We start from the raw sequence: 16110 nt of genomic DNA on the forward strand, positions 1-16110 counted from the left end.
CAGAATTTAATGGGACCTGAGTTGGCAGTGACTGACAGAAAGTGAATTTGGTGGTATGGTGGGAAATTCAACAGTACCCAGTACTTGGATTTCAATAACAAGTCAAGCCAATTACACAGTAAATAATGATCTAGGATCTTGATTCAATAAATGTATACATTTGGGACAGTATGATTTTGTCTTTTTATAAAATAATACACCCCCCAAATACCCCAATTTTGAAAAGAGCTGTATTTGATGTCTGCTGGACTTAATATATCAATAGAAAAAGAGCTTAAATGTAGATCATGACTGCAAATGTTGCCCATTCCTTCTCTAAAACGTAATTGTCAATGTAAATATACTTAGATGATGATCACTTCTTACTGCGGTCTTCTCCCTCTGAGTACCCAACTAGAGCAATGTCTACCTAAAATTTAAGGGCATGAATATTATATAGTCACAATCTCTGAATAATTACTTAACAAAGTGAGGTGTTGGCTCCACAGGGATTACTATATATTTATTATGGCTTATTAATCTCAAATGCAGGGTCTGCCTCCTGTTAATGAATTTTGGGAATTTTACTCCAATGCTTTTGATGGGAGATCAAATGACAGAAAATAAATGTAAATAGTCCAAATGCACTTTATTTATACTTACGATCCCAACATCGTCTTCATAACTAGTAACCTGCTTATAATAGGGTGCTCCAGAAAGAACTCTCCATATCGACAAACCACAACTACTTGCTTTAGACATCCCAGCTCCATCATCATCCATTTCATAGCCACCAATAATCAAGATTCTATCACAAGAAGATGGCACACAATTTAGTTTGGCATTCTCCAGTTCCTGGAGAATTTGTGCCGTGGCAAAAAAAAAACGCATTTTCAATTGTCATAATTTAATTTAACAATAATAATAATAATTTAATAATTACCGATTTACTGATTTCAGCCTTTAAAACCATTATTTGTATCATTCTGGGGAGTAAAAAATCCCAAATCCCAAATCCCAATTTCTATTTAAAACTATTACTTAGAAAGAGAGAAAGAAAATCAAGAACTAAGCCTCCCTGAATTCAGCTTTATTTGCCACTAAGTGTATGAGATTGTAAAGTAATTAATCTAGCAAGCTAATTTCCAAAGTAATTATGTCTTTCAATTTTTCAGAACTCGCTGTAAATTAAAAATATGTAGTGAGGAGATATGGCATCATTTACCCAAATAAAGCAATGAAAAAGCATTTTACGCTTTTGTTTTCTTGCAAGTAGTAAAATATTACCACCTAGTGGTAGATGAACAGACAACACGTTCTGTCATTTACTTCACACATTCATTGGCTAGTTATCAAGTACAGAGTAATAAAACTTATCAAATTCATCCCCGCAGGGGGAAAAAAATGTCTATTTAAATTCTTCAGCAATTTTCTAATAATTTTTCAACAGCCGAGAGATTTTATTCAATTCTGCTTTTAGATTTGCTGGCAATGATTTTTTTTTTCCTGACAATTCAGGTAACCATGATTTTATTAAAAAAATGTTTTATTTACTGTATCAATTTATGTAACCAATCATCTTCCAGTCATAACTGTGCTCAGTAGCTAGGTCGCAATAAACAAATTACCGTATATACTCGAATATAAGCCGATCCGAGTATAAGCCGAGGTCCCCAATTTTACCCCAAAAACTGGGGTAAACTGGGGACTCGAGTATAAGCCGAGGGTGGGAAATGAGGCACCTACCGGTTGGGGAAACCCTCCCTCCCTCAGCTGAGAAGGCTGGCGGCTCCCCCGCCCCGCCCTCTCACTGCACCGGCAGGGCTTCAGTCCGGTAAAATGTGAAAAAAAGAAAAAAAAAAAAACTCGAGTATAAGCCGTATATACTCGAGTATAAGCCGAGGGGCTTAAAAAAAAAAAACCTCAAGTATAAGCCGTATAGACCCGAGTATAAGCCGAGGGGACGTTTTTCAGCACAAAAAATGTGCTGAAAAACTCGGCTTATACTCGAGTATATACGGTACCTTACATCTAAGAGAAATAATCAAACACTATTTAAATAAATCATTTGTAAACTGCACTACTCTTCTCTGCCTGAAAAAAAAGAAACGTGTCACCAGATTCCAGGGCAATATAAAAAAGAAAATGAATTCTGCAGTATAAAAAAGAGATATAGTCATCAATTCAGTAGGATTTTGTGGTCTACTACTGGCAGCTCTGGAACGAGCTGCCTCCGGGGCTTCGTCAACTCCCCGACCTCCGGACCTTCCGCCGCGAGCTGAAGACTCTTTTATTCCATCGCGCAGGGCTAGCCTGAGTCCTTCGGGAGAAGGGCGGTATAAAAATTTAATAAATAATAATAATAATAATAATAATGAGGTTTTATTTATTTTAACTTTTTAGGCCTTAAATTGAATTAGTTTTTTAAATGATTTTTAACTTGTATTATATGCGTTTTTTAAATGGCTGTTAACCGCCCTGAGTCCTTCGGGAGAAGGGTGGTATAAAAATCCAATAAATAAATAAATAAATAAAAATACTATGTCTGCAATGTTAGAAATGGCAATATTCCATCTTCAATGCTTAACTACACTGGCAGCTTGTTTTACAGAACAAGCTTTATCTGACCTAAAGATTTCTGCTTCAGGTCTATGCTGTTGGTTGACTTATTCAAATTTTACATTCGGTGGTAACAAAAGGGAAAAAAACGTTGTAACTGCTTCTACAAATATTAGATGGGAGAATATATCCGAGTTTCTTATTACTTTCTTCCGCATCCTATCAGGCCTAGCGGGCTTCAGAAGTAATACTGAGATGTTACCTCGTTTTCAGTAATCTCAGGGATGGATTATTTTGCTAATCCATACACAACAACCTTGCAAAGGGACTAATTTCCCATACATCAAGAGGCTTAAAAGTGGAGTTTTTATTACATGCTTAGAGAAAGCCTTACATTTGATACACTTTAATTGAGAAAACTGATATTGTTCATAATTTAAGCATGTATTCATTTATTTTTAGCCAGCTTTTATTGTTTTTATAAATAATTTGAAGCAACAAACATACTATTTTCTTCCTTCTCTCATTTTCCCCACACCTCTAGAGTTGGGGTGAGATAATGTGACTGACCCAAAGTCATCCAGCTGGCGTTCATGGCTAAAGCAGGACTAGAACTCACTGCCTCCTGCTTTCTAAACTAGTTCCTTACTCCATAAAGTATTTGAAACATAATGACAGCAAAGAAAGCTACTAGATTAAGTTATATATGAACTAAAAAAAGCACTGCAGCACAATCTTAAAATTTAAACAATTATTCACAGAACTGACAAAACGCAAAACAGAAGCAACAATTTAAAAGAGATGGCATGAAAGGAAAATTTCACTGCTCGCTAATTCAGAAATGATTTCAACCCAGACATGCATGCAATTGTAATTGAAAGAAAGCACAGGGGAAGGAGATCAACCACAGAAATATTTGAATTACATCGTTAATGAGTTAAGACTTATCAGGGAGCAGTGGGAGAAAATGTGCAATGTAACAAATATAATAGTTCTCCCTTATGAGAAGAAGCAAGGAAATTAAGCATAATACCCTGGGAAACTATATAAGCCATGCACTGAAGTAGTAATCAGGAATATTTGTGCAAGATAAACAATAAGTTATAAAATAGCTGAAGAGAATCAGTTTTGCGTAGTGATAAAGGTGCTGGGTTAGAAACCAGGAGATGATGAGTTCTACTCCTGTCTTAGGTATGAAAGCCAACTGGGTGACTTTGACGCGGTCACTCTCTCTCAGCCCACCTCACCTCACGGGGTTGTTGTTATGGGGAAGGTAGGAGGCAGGAGGATTAGGCATGTTTGCCGGTGTGAATTGACCAAAAACATATAAAAGGCAGAATAAAAATGGAGGCGAGGAGGAAGAAGAAGAGGAAGAGAAGGAAGAGGAGGAGGACAAAGAGAAAGAATAGAGTTGAGCAAAACATTCCAAAGGATATCTTGCAAAGCATTCTGATGCAAGAGAAAGCAGTCCTCCTTAAGCAACAAAGTCAACAGACTTGATTTGACTATGTCAAAGGTTTTCCCCAGTTGTATGCATGGGTACTGCTCTAGGAATGCCAGCTACGCATGTTCAGATACTTTCTTCAAAGAAACTGCTTTCAACCGTCCAGAGGGTATATTAGTAGTCCTTACTTAATTATCATAATTGGAGTCAAAAACTGAAACGTTAAGCACTGTAAGTCAAGGACTACCAGTATAGCCTCCATAATGACCTGTTGCTTTGTCCCTGATCACGCCCTCGTTGGCCCTCACATACTGTGCAAAATTTGCCACAACCCCTCACCCAATGGAAATTGTTGTAATGGTATGTGGGAATGACCTTGGGAGGCAAGAACAAAAGCTACAGACTAGACAATGGTCAGACAAATGGCAGCTTAGCCTGCACAAATGTCTCAGAAGGGGTCTTCCCTAGTTTCTTAAACTTTAAAGGTGAAGGAGGAGAGAAAGATACTTTCAAAACTACAAGATCTACTCATGTAAGCTTAAAATATTATAAAAAGTTAGAGCTGTACTTCTTGAGCGTGCTTCTTGTCACAACTACCTTGCAAAGGTGACAATTGCACATGCCTGACATACACTAAAAAAACTCCCTTTTTACGGCTCTCTAACCTCTTAATTTGGGATAGAGTTGGAACAGCTGAATGGACCTGAGCTCTTCCTGACTCTACATGGAGTTCGCAGCAGATTTTTTTTTCTTTGCATCCAGGAGGGGAATATCTGCCGCTACTTAGGATTGAACTCCCAACCTTCCGAGTGGGAGGCGAGCATCTGCACCACTTGGCTACCACATATCTCATGCCTGACGTACACTAATTTTTATCTAAATCTTCTTGCATTGGTGCAGTAGTTCCAGAAGATCCCAGAGTATTTAGAATTAACATAGCAACAGACCATCTATGCCCTCCCCAATCTAAATGAAACATTACTACTAATGTTTGCTAAGTGCCAGTGATTGCTGTTATTAATTACCTCACTGCAGTTAAACATTTCAGGAGGGGGGGATGACAAACTAAATGATTTCAAGCCCCCCGGCTACTTCATTAAAAGAGTTATTTAAATTACCCAATCTTACCGATGTGCAGGATGATAAATTACTCCAGTTATTCCATTAATATAATGCTTGCTAAAGTTGAAAACATGGCTCTCTTGGTAGCTCTGATTTGTTCCAACACTACATCAAGAAAAAATACAAGGACTTATTTTATGAAATACGATTTCCGATAAATTATTGGTAGACACATCGCATCATATTTACCTCACAAGGTAGCTTTTCAGCTCACCACGATAATTGATGACTAACAATTCAGCTGACCACTGAGCACTGGCTTTGTATTCCAGAAAGATCAATCCTGCAATGGCATAAGTCAAGTCCCCTGGGAAACTAGCATCCTATTTAAAATAAAGATTAAAAAAATGGGGTTTTTTTTAGCAAACAAGTTTAAAAAGGCTTCAAGCACTAGAAAATATCTTCTAATTGAAACCAAACTTTTTTTTAAAAAAAAACCCAGAAATTAAATCTCTCAATAGTATATTATTAAAAGTAATCTGAATTTTTTATAGAAAATATGCATTCCTTACTATTACTGACTACGAAGAAATTTCATCATGTAGTATTATTAACGCTTATTAATAGTACCTTAATAAAGTAAAAAGAAGTGAAAATTCTTTGAATTAGATTTTTTTTTTTTCAAAATCCATCCCTTCCTGCATTTTTCAGTGTTTGATAACAGGCCTATTAGAAAAGACAAGTTAGCGTATTTATAATTCTCTAAAATTATATTGTGGCAATTTAGATTCCTAATCCACAAAAAGCCAGTATGGTATGGTGATTTATGTGCTAGCTGTCTCACAAGGAGATGTGAGTTCTAGTTCCATGTTAGGCAACAAAGGCAGCTGGGTGACATTGGGCCAGTCACTCTCTCTCTCAGCCTAATTCACCTCAGACTTGTTGTGAGGAAAATGAAAGGAAGAATGAGGATTAGGTATATTCACTACCTTAAATTACTTAGACAGACAGACAGATGCCTGTCTTCCAGTATGAAAATACTGGTGCTAAATGATGTTTTGTTTAGAAGTATTATTTTAGAGAGCAGCTACAATTTTAGGCTAACGCTAGCAGCCTTTTTGACATAAATAAAATTAAATATACCTTGTTCAAATATCTGCAAAGAAAGAATGCAAGTTTACCAACACACAGGCAAAATTGCTACTCCACCAAAATGAGCAATAAAGGATATAACAATGCAAGTTCTCAACTTAAAACATTAAAACTGCAATGGCTAAGGTGGTTCCATTGCATGGTAATCTGATCTGTGAAGCTTGTAAAAAAGGAAAAGAAAATACCGGTTGGATGAGGAAGAGTTCGCTGCCAACCAAGTCAAATACTCGAACAGTTCCTGTGCTTTCACCGTAGGCAAGCAAAGTGCAATCATGACTCCATGCAACGCATCTCCATTGGGGATTCGGATCTTTGGGGACTACATGGAAAAGAAGATGAGCAGATCAACTCCAAATTGCAAAAAAAAAATCTCTTTTTCCAAACTACAACTTTGAAACAGTTGCATAGCAGATACATGTTCCGATGTTCCCTATGACAAAGCTTATTCTAAAAATAACTGCGCTTTGTTTTATAGCATCTCTGCATTGAAGGACAGCGTAATGTTGTTTTGATAATCTATGAACCATGGAGTGGAAGTGGCCTCATGAATCACAATCACAGACCAAGCGCTCTGAATGATAATGAAAGCCCTTGAAAGTTATGGGAAAGGAGGAAAAAAAACCAGGGCTGCACTTATATAAGGGCATCTCCACAATCACTCTGAAAACTATGTTTAAAAAAAAAAAGAGGAAGAGACAATGTTATTTCATCTGCCTATTTTACATCCATAAATGTTTTAAGGGGCAAGTGTGATTGATTGATTGATTGATTACTTTCTGTAGGACAGAGCAATTACATGTTCTACCTGTTGATTTGGGCTTCCCTTTTTTCAGGGCTCATACAACCTGTTTCTCTTCTATTTCTTTGGGTCTGTCTGCCTAAAAATCAGAGATAAAATCCTGCAAATGTAGGTTCCTCAACAAACAAGCCATTTACTCTGATCTCATAGTACAAAAGCATCAAGCAACCATTCAATGGCTTGGCATGGTTGTTGCCCAGATATCCTGCCAGGAAGACCTTGGGTGGACCATGAAACAGCCACACTGAGCTTTTGAATTGCTATGGTTTGTTCAGATTGTGGATCCAGGAAGTGCTTCTCTCATCAAAGGACATGTCCAGATCTAATTATGTGAACTCTGGCAAAACCTTAGACTAACTTATTTTAGGGATTGTACTAATTCTGACCTCCTGTTTTAGACACTCTGTTTGAAGAATAAGTTCAAACTTCTGTTTGAAGAATAACTCTGTTTGAAGAATAAATGCAAACAAATACTCTCAATTACCGTGTTTCCCTGAAAATAAGACCTTGTCTTATATTTTTCTGAACCCTGAAATAAGCGCTTGGCCTTATTGCTATGCGCTCAGAAGCCCAATTGGGCTTATTATCAGGGGATGCCTTATTTGGGGGGAAACAGGATATATAAGTCCTCTACCCTTCCAAGGAATAACCACATCATTCTGACTAGCGATTCACTCCTTCGCCAAATGATCACCTTCACTGAACCAATGTAGCTTTAGTTCTTCAAGTAAACTTGGCAGCATAAGCTTTGTGGAACAACTCGCCACAGCCATCTTGCCACAGCCAATTCGCCACGGCCAATTCACCAAGCGACAACTCACCACAGGACAATTCAACCATTCAATTTAATTATTTAAAATAATGAAAACATTTTAATTTTTGTCATTCACATTTCATTTTCTCCCTCCTCTGGCATCCTTTCTTTAATGTTTCTGTTCTATTATTTCTTTGATATTAGTGTAACTCTTGTCCCATGGAGAATTGGCCATACCAAGTTGGCCGTGATGAACTAACTGTGAAAAAATGGCAGTGGCGAATTATCCTAGAGCCTTGTGGAAAGGGACCAATACTATACAGAAGGGGGAATCAAGTCATGGCAAGCTCAGTGGAGCCAAAACATTAATCACCTTTTTGTAGAAAAGGAGAAATGTAAAGAAACAAAGAGAAAATAGGATGCAGTAGCTAGAAACCAAACTGGAACTTTTGGTTAGAACTGCATTTGATAGGGCTTGTTATGTATTTTTTTCTGGATAAGTTGTAATTTACTGAAAAGTGAAAAATTACTTACCTTGACATTTCCCAATGACAGACCCAAATTCATCCTTAGCAGACCTGCAGCATTCAAAATGCATTATTTTACTCTTTGCAAATATCTTGATTGTTGTCTACACTATTTTGTCAAGGCCTGACATTACAACAATCTTTGAATGTCACTTTAAAAATTGTGCATTGTAAAAGGAGGTAGGTCCTTTAAAAAGGTTTCAAAGTAAGTGGAAGTGAACAATAAGCATCATTTTAAACTAATGTATTTCACTATTAAAATTTAAAATATGGACACACTTTCCATAATTCACATCTCCTCATATGTCACTTGAAGCTCTGTTTAACAAAGAAAAAAGAATGCTACAATAGGCTCTCAATAACCGCCTCTTATATTGACAGTCCTTGACTTACAAAGGCAATTGGAACTAGAATGTCCATTACTAAGCACTGAATCCCTCAGTTTGAAGTGAAAAAACTTCCTGCCAGCTTCCCACAACCAAAATCAATGGGGCAACCAGGAGGAAGTTGCAAGTCCCAGGCCCACACACAGGTAAGTGGTTGTTGCCAGGTGGGGAAAGGAAGCAAGGGAGTATGGGGAATAGAGTATGGGGGAGAGTGTACAAGGAGATGACAGAGACACAGGTCAGGGAAGATGCACAGGGTTGTGTGGGGATGCACTACTGGCTACCGCAAGCACAGAAGAACTGGGGAAGGGGGTGGTGGCTGGGGGAGACTTATTCCAGTCATTTGTGACCTTCCTTGCTGGCTTCTTCATTGACTTTCTTAGGAAGTAAGCAGAAAAGATTGTGAATGGCAATCATGTGACCATGGACAAGTTTGGAAGCTGGTTTGTGTTAGGCTATATTTTGATGGCCACGGGCTGTATAAAGAGTGGAATGATGGGTGAAATTGCGTCACTCAGATGCAAGAACTGGGATTTGGGTGGTTTAAAGATAACTCATCAAAATGTTTATAAAAATGAATAAACCTATTTAAACTTTACATTTTAGCTTTTGTGCATTTTTAACTTTAAATGGCAGAAAGCTTGTACTAAGAAAAAAAATAAACACATTTTAATAGTACGATCAAAGGTGGCTTCAGAAGCTGCAAAAGGTAGCTCTGAATTCAGTTGCTTAAAGTAACTTTTATCTAAATTTTCCCATCTGACATCTATAATATTACTCTGGCTGCATATACACTTAGCAGCAAGAGAGGGTTTGTATCATTTTTGGATCAACTGTCTTACAAGATAAACAATGCAAATCACTGCTTCTTTTGAGAGTTGCCACAGGATGATATGATCATGTTCATAAATTATAGCCCATTTTGTGTAGAAGAAATATTAACTTTTTAATTTAGTTTAACATATAAAGTTATTCAGACGAAAGACTTTTTAAAATGAAAGAAAATTAAAGTCTCTGTCCATATTCAGAATTTATCTTATTCCTAAAGCAACACTTAAATACATGGCAAACAGATAAGAGAGTAAAAAGAGATAAAAGATACACATTTTCTTCTATATCTTGGTTGCAATTCTATAAATGTATTTGTGTAGGAGGTTGACCAGGTTGAGCCCAAGGGAGGGGTCAAATGCATTACCAGTCTCGAATCCCTTCCCACTCACAAGAGATCTAAATCCAGGCCACCTTGAATTCCTTTGATTATTATCTGCCGCCAATTTGCTTTGACCATTAGTAGTTCAGATTCTTGTAGGGAACTTTAGCATACAATAAATCTATATAGAGAGCTGTTGTGGTGCAGTGGTTAGAATGCAGTATTGCAGGCTAATTCTGCTGACTGCAAGCAGTTCAATCTTGTCCTGCTCAAGGTTGACTCAGCCTTCCATCCCTCCAAGGTCAGAAAAATGAGGACCCAGATTGTTGAGGCCAATAGGCTGACTCTGTAAACTGCGTAAAGAGAGTTGTAAAGCACCCTGAAACCATGTGTGTGTGTGTGTGTGTGTGTGTATCTAAGTATATCTAACTATATATCAAAGTATATATATGTGCTATATTCACTTGAACTGCCTAATTTCCTACGCTTGACAATTTGTGTTAATATAAGCCTTACTAAATTCATTTGAATTGAGGTATACAATTGTGCTATTCTTCACTTACCTTATTTCTATAGCCTGGTCTTGAACAACTGCTAACAGTTTTCCATTGCTACAAAAATAAAAAGTTTGAATGAAAATCATAGGCGATCATTGCTTCCAAGGCATCTCAGGAATCATTTTATATAGTCGAGTCTTAAATACATGGCAAATGTGAGGTAGTCTTATTATTTTACAGCATCCCAAATCCTTTCTATTTTTGGGTAAACAAATTATATTCAGAGGTTAAATTGTAGACATGCCACTAAATTGTGGTGAATATGATGTTTTAGGAAGTATTAGGAACATGAAACTACCCTGAGAATATACAGTATCTCTAGTAAATATATAAGCTGAGTTGGTTCTGGATTTAATCAAGAGTTTAACAATGGAAATAGTAGGACTTGGGTTAGCTGTTGTTAACTCAAGTGTAAATCTGATTAAATCTGGATCTAATACTATCTTCGTATTGCATATAATAAAAACTGAGAACACAGGTAAGACGAGAAATCCTATGGCTGTCATAAAACACAAAATTCATTTCTACTGCTAAAACACATCCATTTCAAACACTTCTCCCAAATCAGAAACTGCAAAGAAACATAAACAGCCAGAAGCAGGATTTGGGGAGAAAAACCTGGGGGCTAAAACTATGGCTTAAAAACAACTCTCTACATAAAAAACCAAAACCAGGATTCTTACTGCTCTCTTTGCCACTATTCACAAACTCAAATTCCCTATTGGTTTTATCAAATCTGGACTCAGGCAAAAATACTTCAAATTTCCCATCTCATTTCAAAAGTGATAAATTGAACTCTGGATGTCAATTTCTGCACTGGCTGTTATTTTACAACAAATTAATTAAGTTAAAATTACCTTGTTGCACATTACATATTAAAGCATTTAATCTGAATGCAAGCAGTCCAAAGTCAATTATTGTGAAGTCCCATTTTCAAAGGAAAAGGAACCTCGCCACCAACCTTGCAAGTTCTAGATGCCAATTCATCTGTTTACTGACCAGGCGGACAAATTCAACCGGGAGAGATAATGTTGCGCTACTGGAAGCAGAAATATGTTTATGTCAGAGCAAGAAAGGTGATGCTTATGAATTTTAATTACATGACAGTTGCTAGAAAACAGATGAACTGCAAGTAGGAATGTTTACAAATTCCTCCCCAAAGACTTCTCCTGTACTTTTTCACATAGCTCTGTTAAATACAGAACAAACATAATATCTAAAACATTAAAAGAAGCTGAACTACCGTTATTGCTATTTGGTTTCCTATTTTTATACATATGTTTTGTTGACATTTAATATTATGCTGGTATAAGACAAAGATTTATATTCTTGCAAGCAGGATCTAAATCACTATAATATTAATAAGATCAAAAGCAAAGTGTAAAAAAAAACTGATGAAAAACAAGCTGTCAAGAGATATTTGCTCTCAAGAGCTGTGTGTGCATGTGTGTGTATACAGTATATACCTGTACATACACACAGGCACAGTGCGCGTGCACACATACACAATTTACATTCAGTATCCTGAAAAAATAAAAGTGCCTTTTAGAAGATGAATCTTATTGAATAGAAAATTACCATTTCAGAACCAAAAATCATAACATCTTCCAAATGCTATTATAAGACATAAAACCAGGGGTGAAATGCTCCCGATTCGGACCAGATCGCCTGATCCGGTAGCGATGGAGGCTGGTGGTTCAGAGAACCGGTAGCAAAAATCCCTGCCCCCGCCCCTGCCGCTGCTGAGCCAAGCCATGAGGGTTTTTTTTTTTAACTTTCAAAAGCATTTTTTCTTCAGCCGAAAAAATGCTTTTAAAAGTAAAAAAAAAGGCTTTGATGATTGTGCTGCTCAGCTGGGATCATCAGAACGCTTTAAAAGTTTTTTTTTAACAACCTCTTGGCCAAAGAAATTGTAAAAAAAAAAAAAAGATACTAAAAGGCTCCTTTGGAGATCCCAGCTGAGTTGCCTGATCACTAGAACCTTTAAAAAACATGTTTTCTGCAAGCTCTTTGGCCGAGGAGGTTGTTAAAACAATCCTTTTAAGAGGTTCTGTTGATCAGGCAACTTCAGCTAGGATAGTCATAGGAGCCTTTTAAAATATTTTTTTCCTCTGGCAATCCCAGCTGAGTTGCCTGATCATCACAGGCTTTTAAAATCACTTTTTTACAACCTCTTACAACAGCTTACAACAGTTGTGGTTTTTTTTAGACAGCAATTTAAAGTTAAGGAAGTTTTAAATTTAGCTGCTTTTATCTAAAACAGGGGTCTCCAACCTTAGCAACTTTAAGGCTTGTGGACTTCAACTCCCAGGGTTCCTCAGCCAGCTTTGCTTGAAGTTGAGTTGAAGTCCACAAACCTTAAAGTTACTAAGGTTGGAGACCCTTGATCTAAAAAATATAAATAAAATAAAATAATAAAATATTTGTGCAGCTTTCTGAGATTTGGTGTTTTTCTGTAGTGTTTCACTCTAACTACACAAACACACACAATCTCACAAAGCTGTATGTGGCATTGTGTGTGAGAGAGAAGAGTCAGTTGTGTTGTGTGTGTATAAAGTGTGAAAATTGGTTTTTGAGCTTTTTGTGGCTGTGTGAGATTCCTGCTTGTTGCAGGGGCCATTTTGGGTGAATTTTGGCTGCTTTTACATTGTGTGTGAATCTGTTGTGGTGTGTGTGTGTGTAAAGTGTGAAAGTTGGTTTTTGGTATCAATATTGTTATCGGCCACGCCCACCCAGTCATCTGACCACCAAGCTACACCCACCAATTAAGCGACGCCCACAGAACCAGTAGGGAAATTTTTTAGATTTCACCCCTGCATAAAACAATACTTTTAAAATGCCACATGCTCGCAGTAGCTTAAGACAGAACTTTAATCAATTGTGTTTAACTGTAAACATGAGTTTACAGCAGGAGGCTTACCTGCTCCAAAAGTGACGCAGAAATAAGGCAGGGCCTAAAAGAGAAGGATATAATTATCTTTGAAAGAAAGCAAGACCAATAGAAGATGCTGTTTTCTGTAACTGTCAATAGACAAAAAAGTTACATTTTGGGGGGGTCCCCCCCCCAAAAAATGTCTGCAAAACTTAACTCTGTATTTGGGGTTAGGCATGGAAACAATAACATGATGTTCATTTTTTTTCATTATTCTCATATCCTTAACATTCTTACTCACTAATACCTTGGTACCTGGAGGTAGAAGCAAAAGGCTGCTAATGGTAACACATTAATCTGTGGCAATAGTTTCTATCCTTAACAGTGTGTTGCATACTTGATTATTTAACATAATCAAGAAACAACTAATCAGGCATATACATGCACCTATGCAGAAATGCATCCAAATATAGGAAAAATATCCTGAGAAGCCTATGCTACACTTTCATAATGAATAAATTAATGCCAATAGACCACAATGGATTTATGATGTCACTTCCCAGTCATTAAGTGAGGTCCATACGATCATAACTTTCTATTTTACTGCAGGCTTCTTCATTGACTCTGTCAGAAGCTGGTTACAAAGCACAGAAACTGTGATCATGTGACATGGTAGAACAGTCATAAATGCCTACTGGTTATGAAATGACCAAATGTTGATAACGTGAACACACAGAGATATTGCAATGAGTGTAAATACTAGGACTGATTATAAAGTTACCTTTTTCAGTATTGTTATAACTTTGAACAATCGTTAAGCAGGGCAGTCATTTCTAAATATTATGCAATTCCTATTACACTAGGCTCTAAATGCAGTATAAGAATATCAGATAACAAGTTTATAACTTTAGTGAACAATTTGTAACCGTTTTTAAATCTTTTCATGCTGTTCAGAGCCCCAGCTATGAAATGGGCAGCCATATCCATTATTTTAATTAATTAATAAAAAGGTAAAGGTTCCCCTCGCACATATGTGCTAGTTGTTCCTGACTCTAGGGGGTGGTGCTCATCTCCATTTCAAAGCCAAAGAGCCAGCGCTGTCCAAAGATGTCTCCGTGGTCATGTGGCATAATTAAATGCTAAAGGTGTATGGAACGCTGTTACCTTCCCACCAAAGGTGGTCCCTATTTTACTACTTGTATTTTTTACATGCTTTCGAACTGCTAAGTCCACAAATACTGGCAACCTAGCAGTTAATTAACTAATTTAATTAATTAGTTCACATTATATTAATTTTAGCCACATAAAATCTACTCAATAATGAAGCTATGGATATTTACCCATAATCACTCTTGTGATGATAAATGATGCATAATGCTTCTGGTTGCCTCTTGGCTGTAAGACCAAAAAGATAGTTTTCAGTAAGTTCTTTATTTGCAAGGCCATTAAGCTGTTGCAGATTGTAAATTAACTGTTGGTATAAGCAACTCTTTAAAATGCTACTTTCTATGTTCTTTTAGAGAATTGTGAAAGATAGATGTTCAGGAACTACTTCAACTCCAGAGCCAGGTAAGAAGACACAAAACAATGCAATGCTGCATATTAATCCATGCATGCAATAGGCCCCCTTTTTATCTGTTAAGGATCTCTTTCTTGCGAATATTCTTCTATAAGAAACATAATATTACAGTCACTAAGTGGAAATTACAAAAGCAATCCTAATGGCATAAATTAGCTATGTAGTCTTCAATGTAACAAAAAGAAAATAAAAAGAACATTGATAACTTCAGTTAGCAAGAGTCATTGGGCAGATGCAGTAAGTTACCTTAATCAAGCAAAGAATTTTTAAAAATGATTAATAAATATCAGTTAAGAGGCTGATTAAGCTCCACTGCTCAAAACACTTCACATTCTTATTCTTGTAAAAAGTTATGTGATTCAGGACAGAAAGGTTCTACTAATGCCACTAACCGTAAAATCATCAGTTAACATCACAAACTTTGATAAAGACAGAATGATTGAAAATAAAAAGCCATAGACAATCTCTAGCTAATAACCAGTAACAATGATTCCCTGCAATGATATACCAGTTATAGAAAAATAAAAAGAAGGAATAAACAAAAAAGAAATCAGGTGCAGTCTCATAGCAAACAATTATCATTTTAATAATGCCACAAACAGGGCATAAATTATTATCCCTCTTTTCAATAAGAAACAATATGTCCTTGTAGTACTATGCCTAGACAACACCTCAGAAAGGAAACTTGACAGGGTCCGTCAGAAATATAAAAAAATCCAAAAACCAATAAGCTGCAACAAAAAGAATATGCTCTTCAGCCAGTAACATAAATATCTCATTCCTTCTGCCACATTGCTGCCCATCTAATGTCTAATACAATTTTTAACCACTTTGGAAGCAAACGTTATCCTGCTGCCCACATCTGCACAATTCAATGCATTTCTAGGACTGTGTGTACTACACTTACTACATATAGGTATAGGTAAAGGTTCCCTCACACATACGTGCTAGTTGTTCCCGACTCTAGGGGGCAGTGCTCATCTCTGTTTCAAACCCGAAAAGCCAGCGCTGTTTGAAGACGTCTCCATGGTCATGAGGTTGGCATGACTAAATGCCAAAGGTGCACGGAACGCTGTTTACTTCCCACCAAAGGTGGTCCCTATTTTTCTACTTGCATTTTTTACGTGCTTTCAAACTGCTAGGTTGGCAGAAGCTGGGACAACTAACAGGAGCTCACCCCGTTACACGGCACTAGGGATTCGAATTGCTGAACTGCCGACCTTTTGATCAACAAGCTCAGTGTCTTAGCCACTGCGCCCCCTCACTTACTGTTATGTGATTTATAATGTA

The 16110-nt window shown here is 36.9% G+C and overlaps 1 protein-coding gene across 1 annotated transcript in view; it reads right to left on the reverse strand.

Annotated features, from left to right (window-relative positions):
- The window catches only part of NBAS (NBAS subunit of NRZ tethering complex), a 167790-nt gene that overhangs the window by 150583 nt on the left and 1097 nt on the right, over positions 1–16110 (reverse strand). The window contains exons 2-10 of the mRNA XM_058178795.1: positions 14582–14636; positions 13290–13323; positions 11331–11408; positions 10376–10423; positions 8284–8327; positions 6382–6515; positions 5294–5427; positions 5111–5209; positions 643–787 (exon numbers count right to left, since the gene is read on the reverse strand). Coding sequence (XP_058034778.1) covers positions 643–787; positions 5111–5209; positions 5294–5427; positions 6382–6515; positions 8284–8327; positions 10376–10423; positions 11331–11408; positions 13290–13323; positions 14582–14636 — 771 coding nt within the window. The remainder of the gene's footprint in view (positions 1–642; positions 788–5110; positions 5210–5293; positions 5428–6381; positions 6516–8283; positions 8328–10375; positions 10424–11330; positions 11409–13289; positions 13324–14581; positions 14637–16110) is intronic.

The sequence above is a fragment of the Ahaetulla prasina genome, chromosome 1 (genome assembly GCF_028640845.1).
Source record: "Ahaetulla prasina isolate Xishuangbanna chromosome 1, ASM2864084v1, whole genome shotgun sequence".
NCBI lineage: Eukaryota > Metazoa > Chordata > Lepidosauria > Squamata > Colubridae > Ahaetulla > Ahaetulla prasina.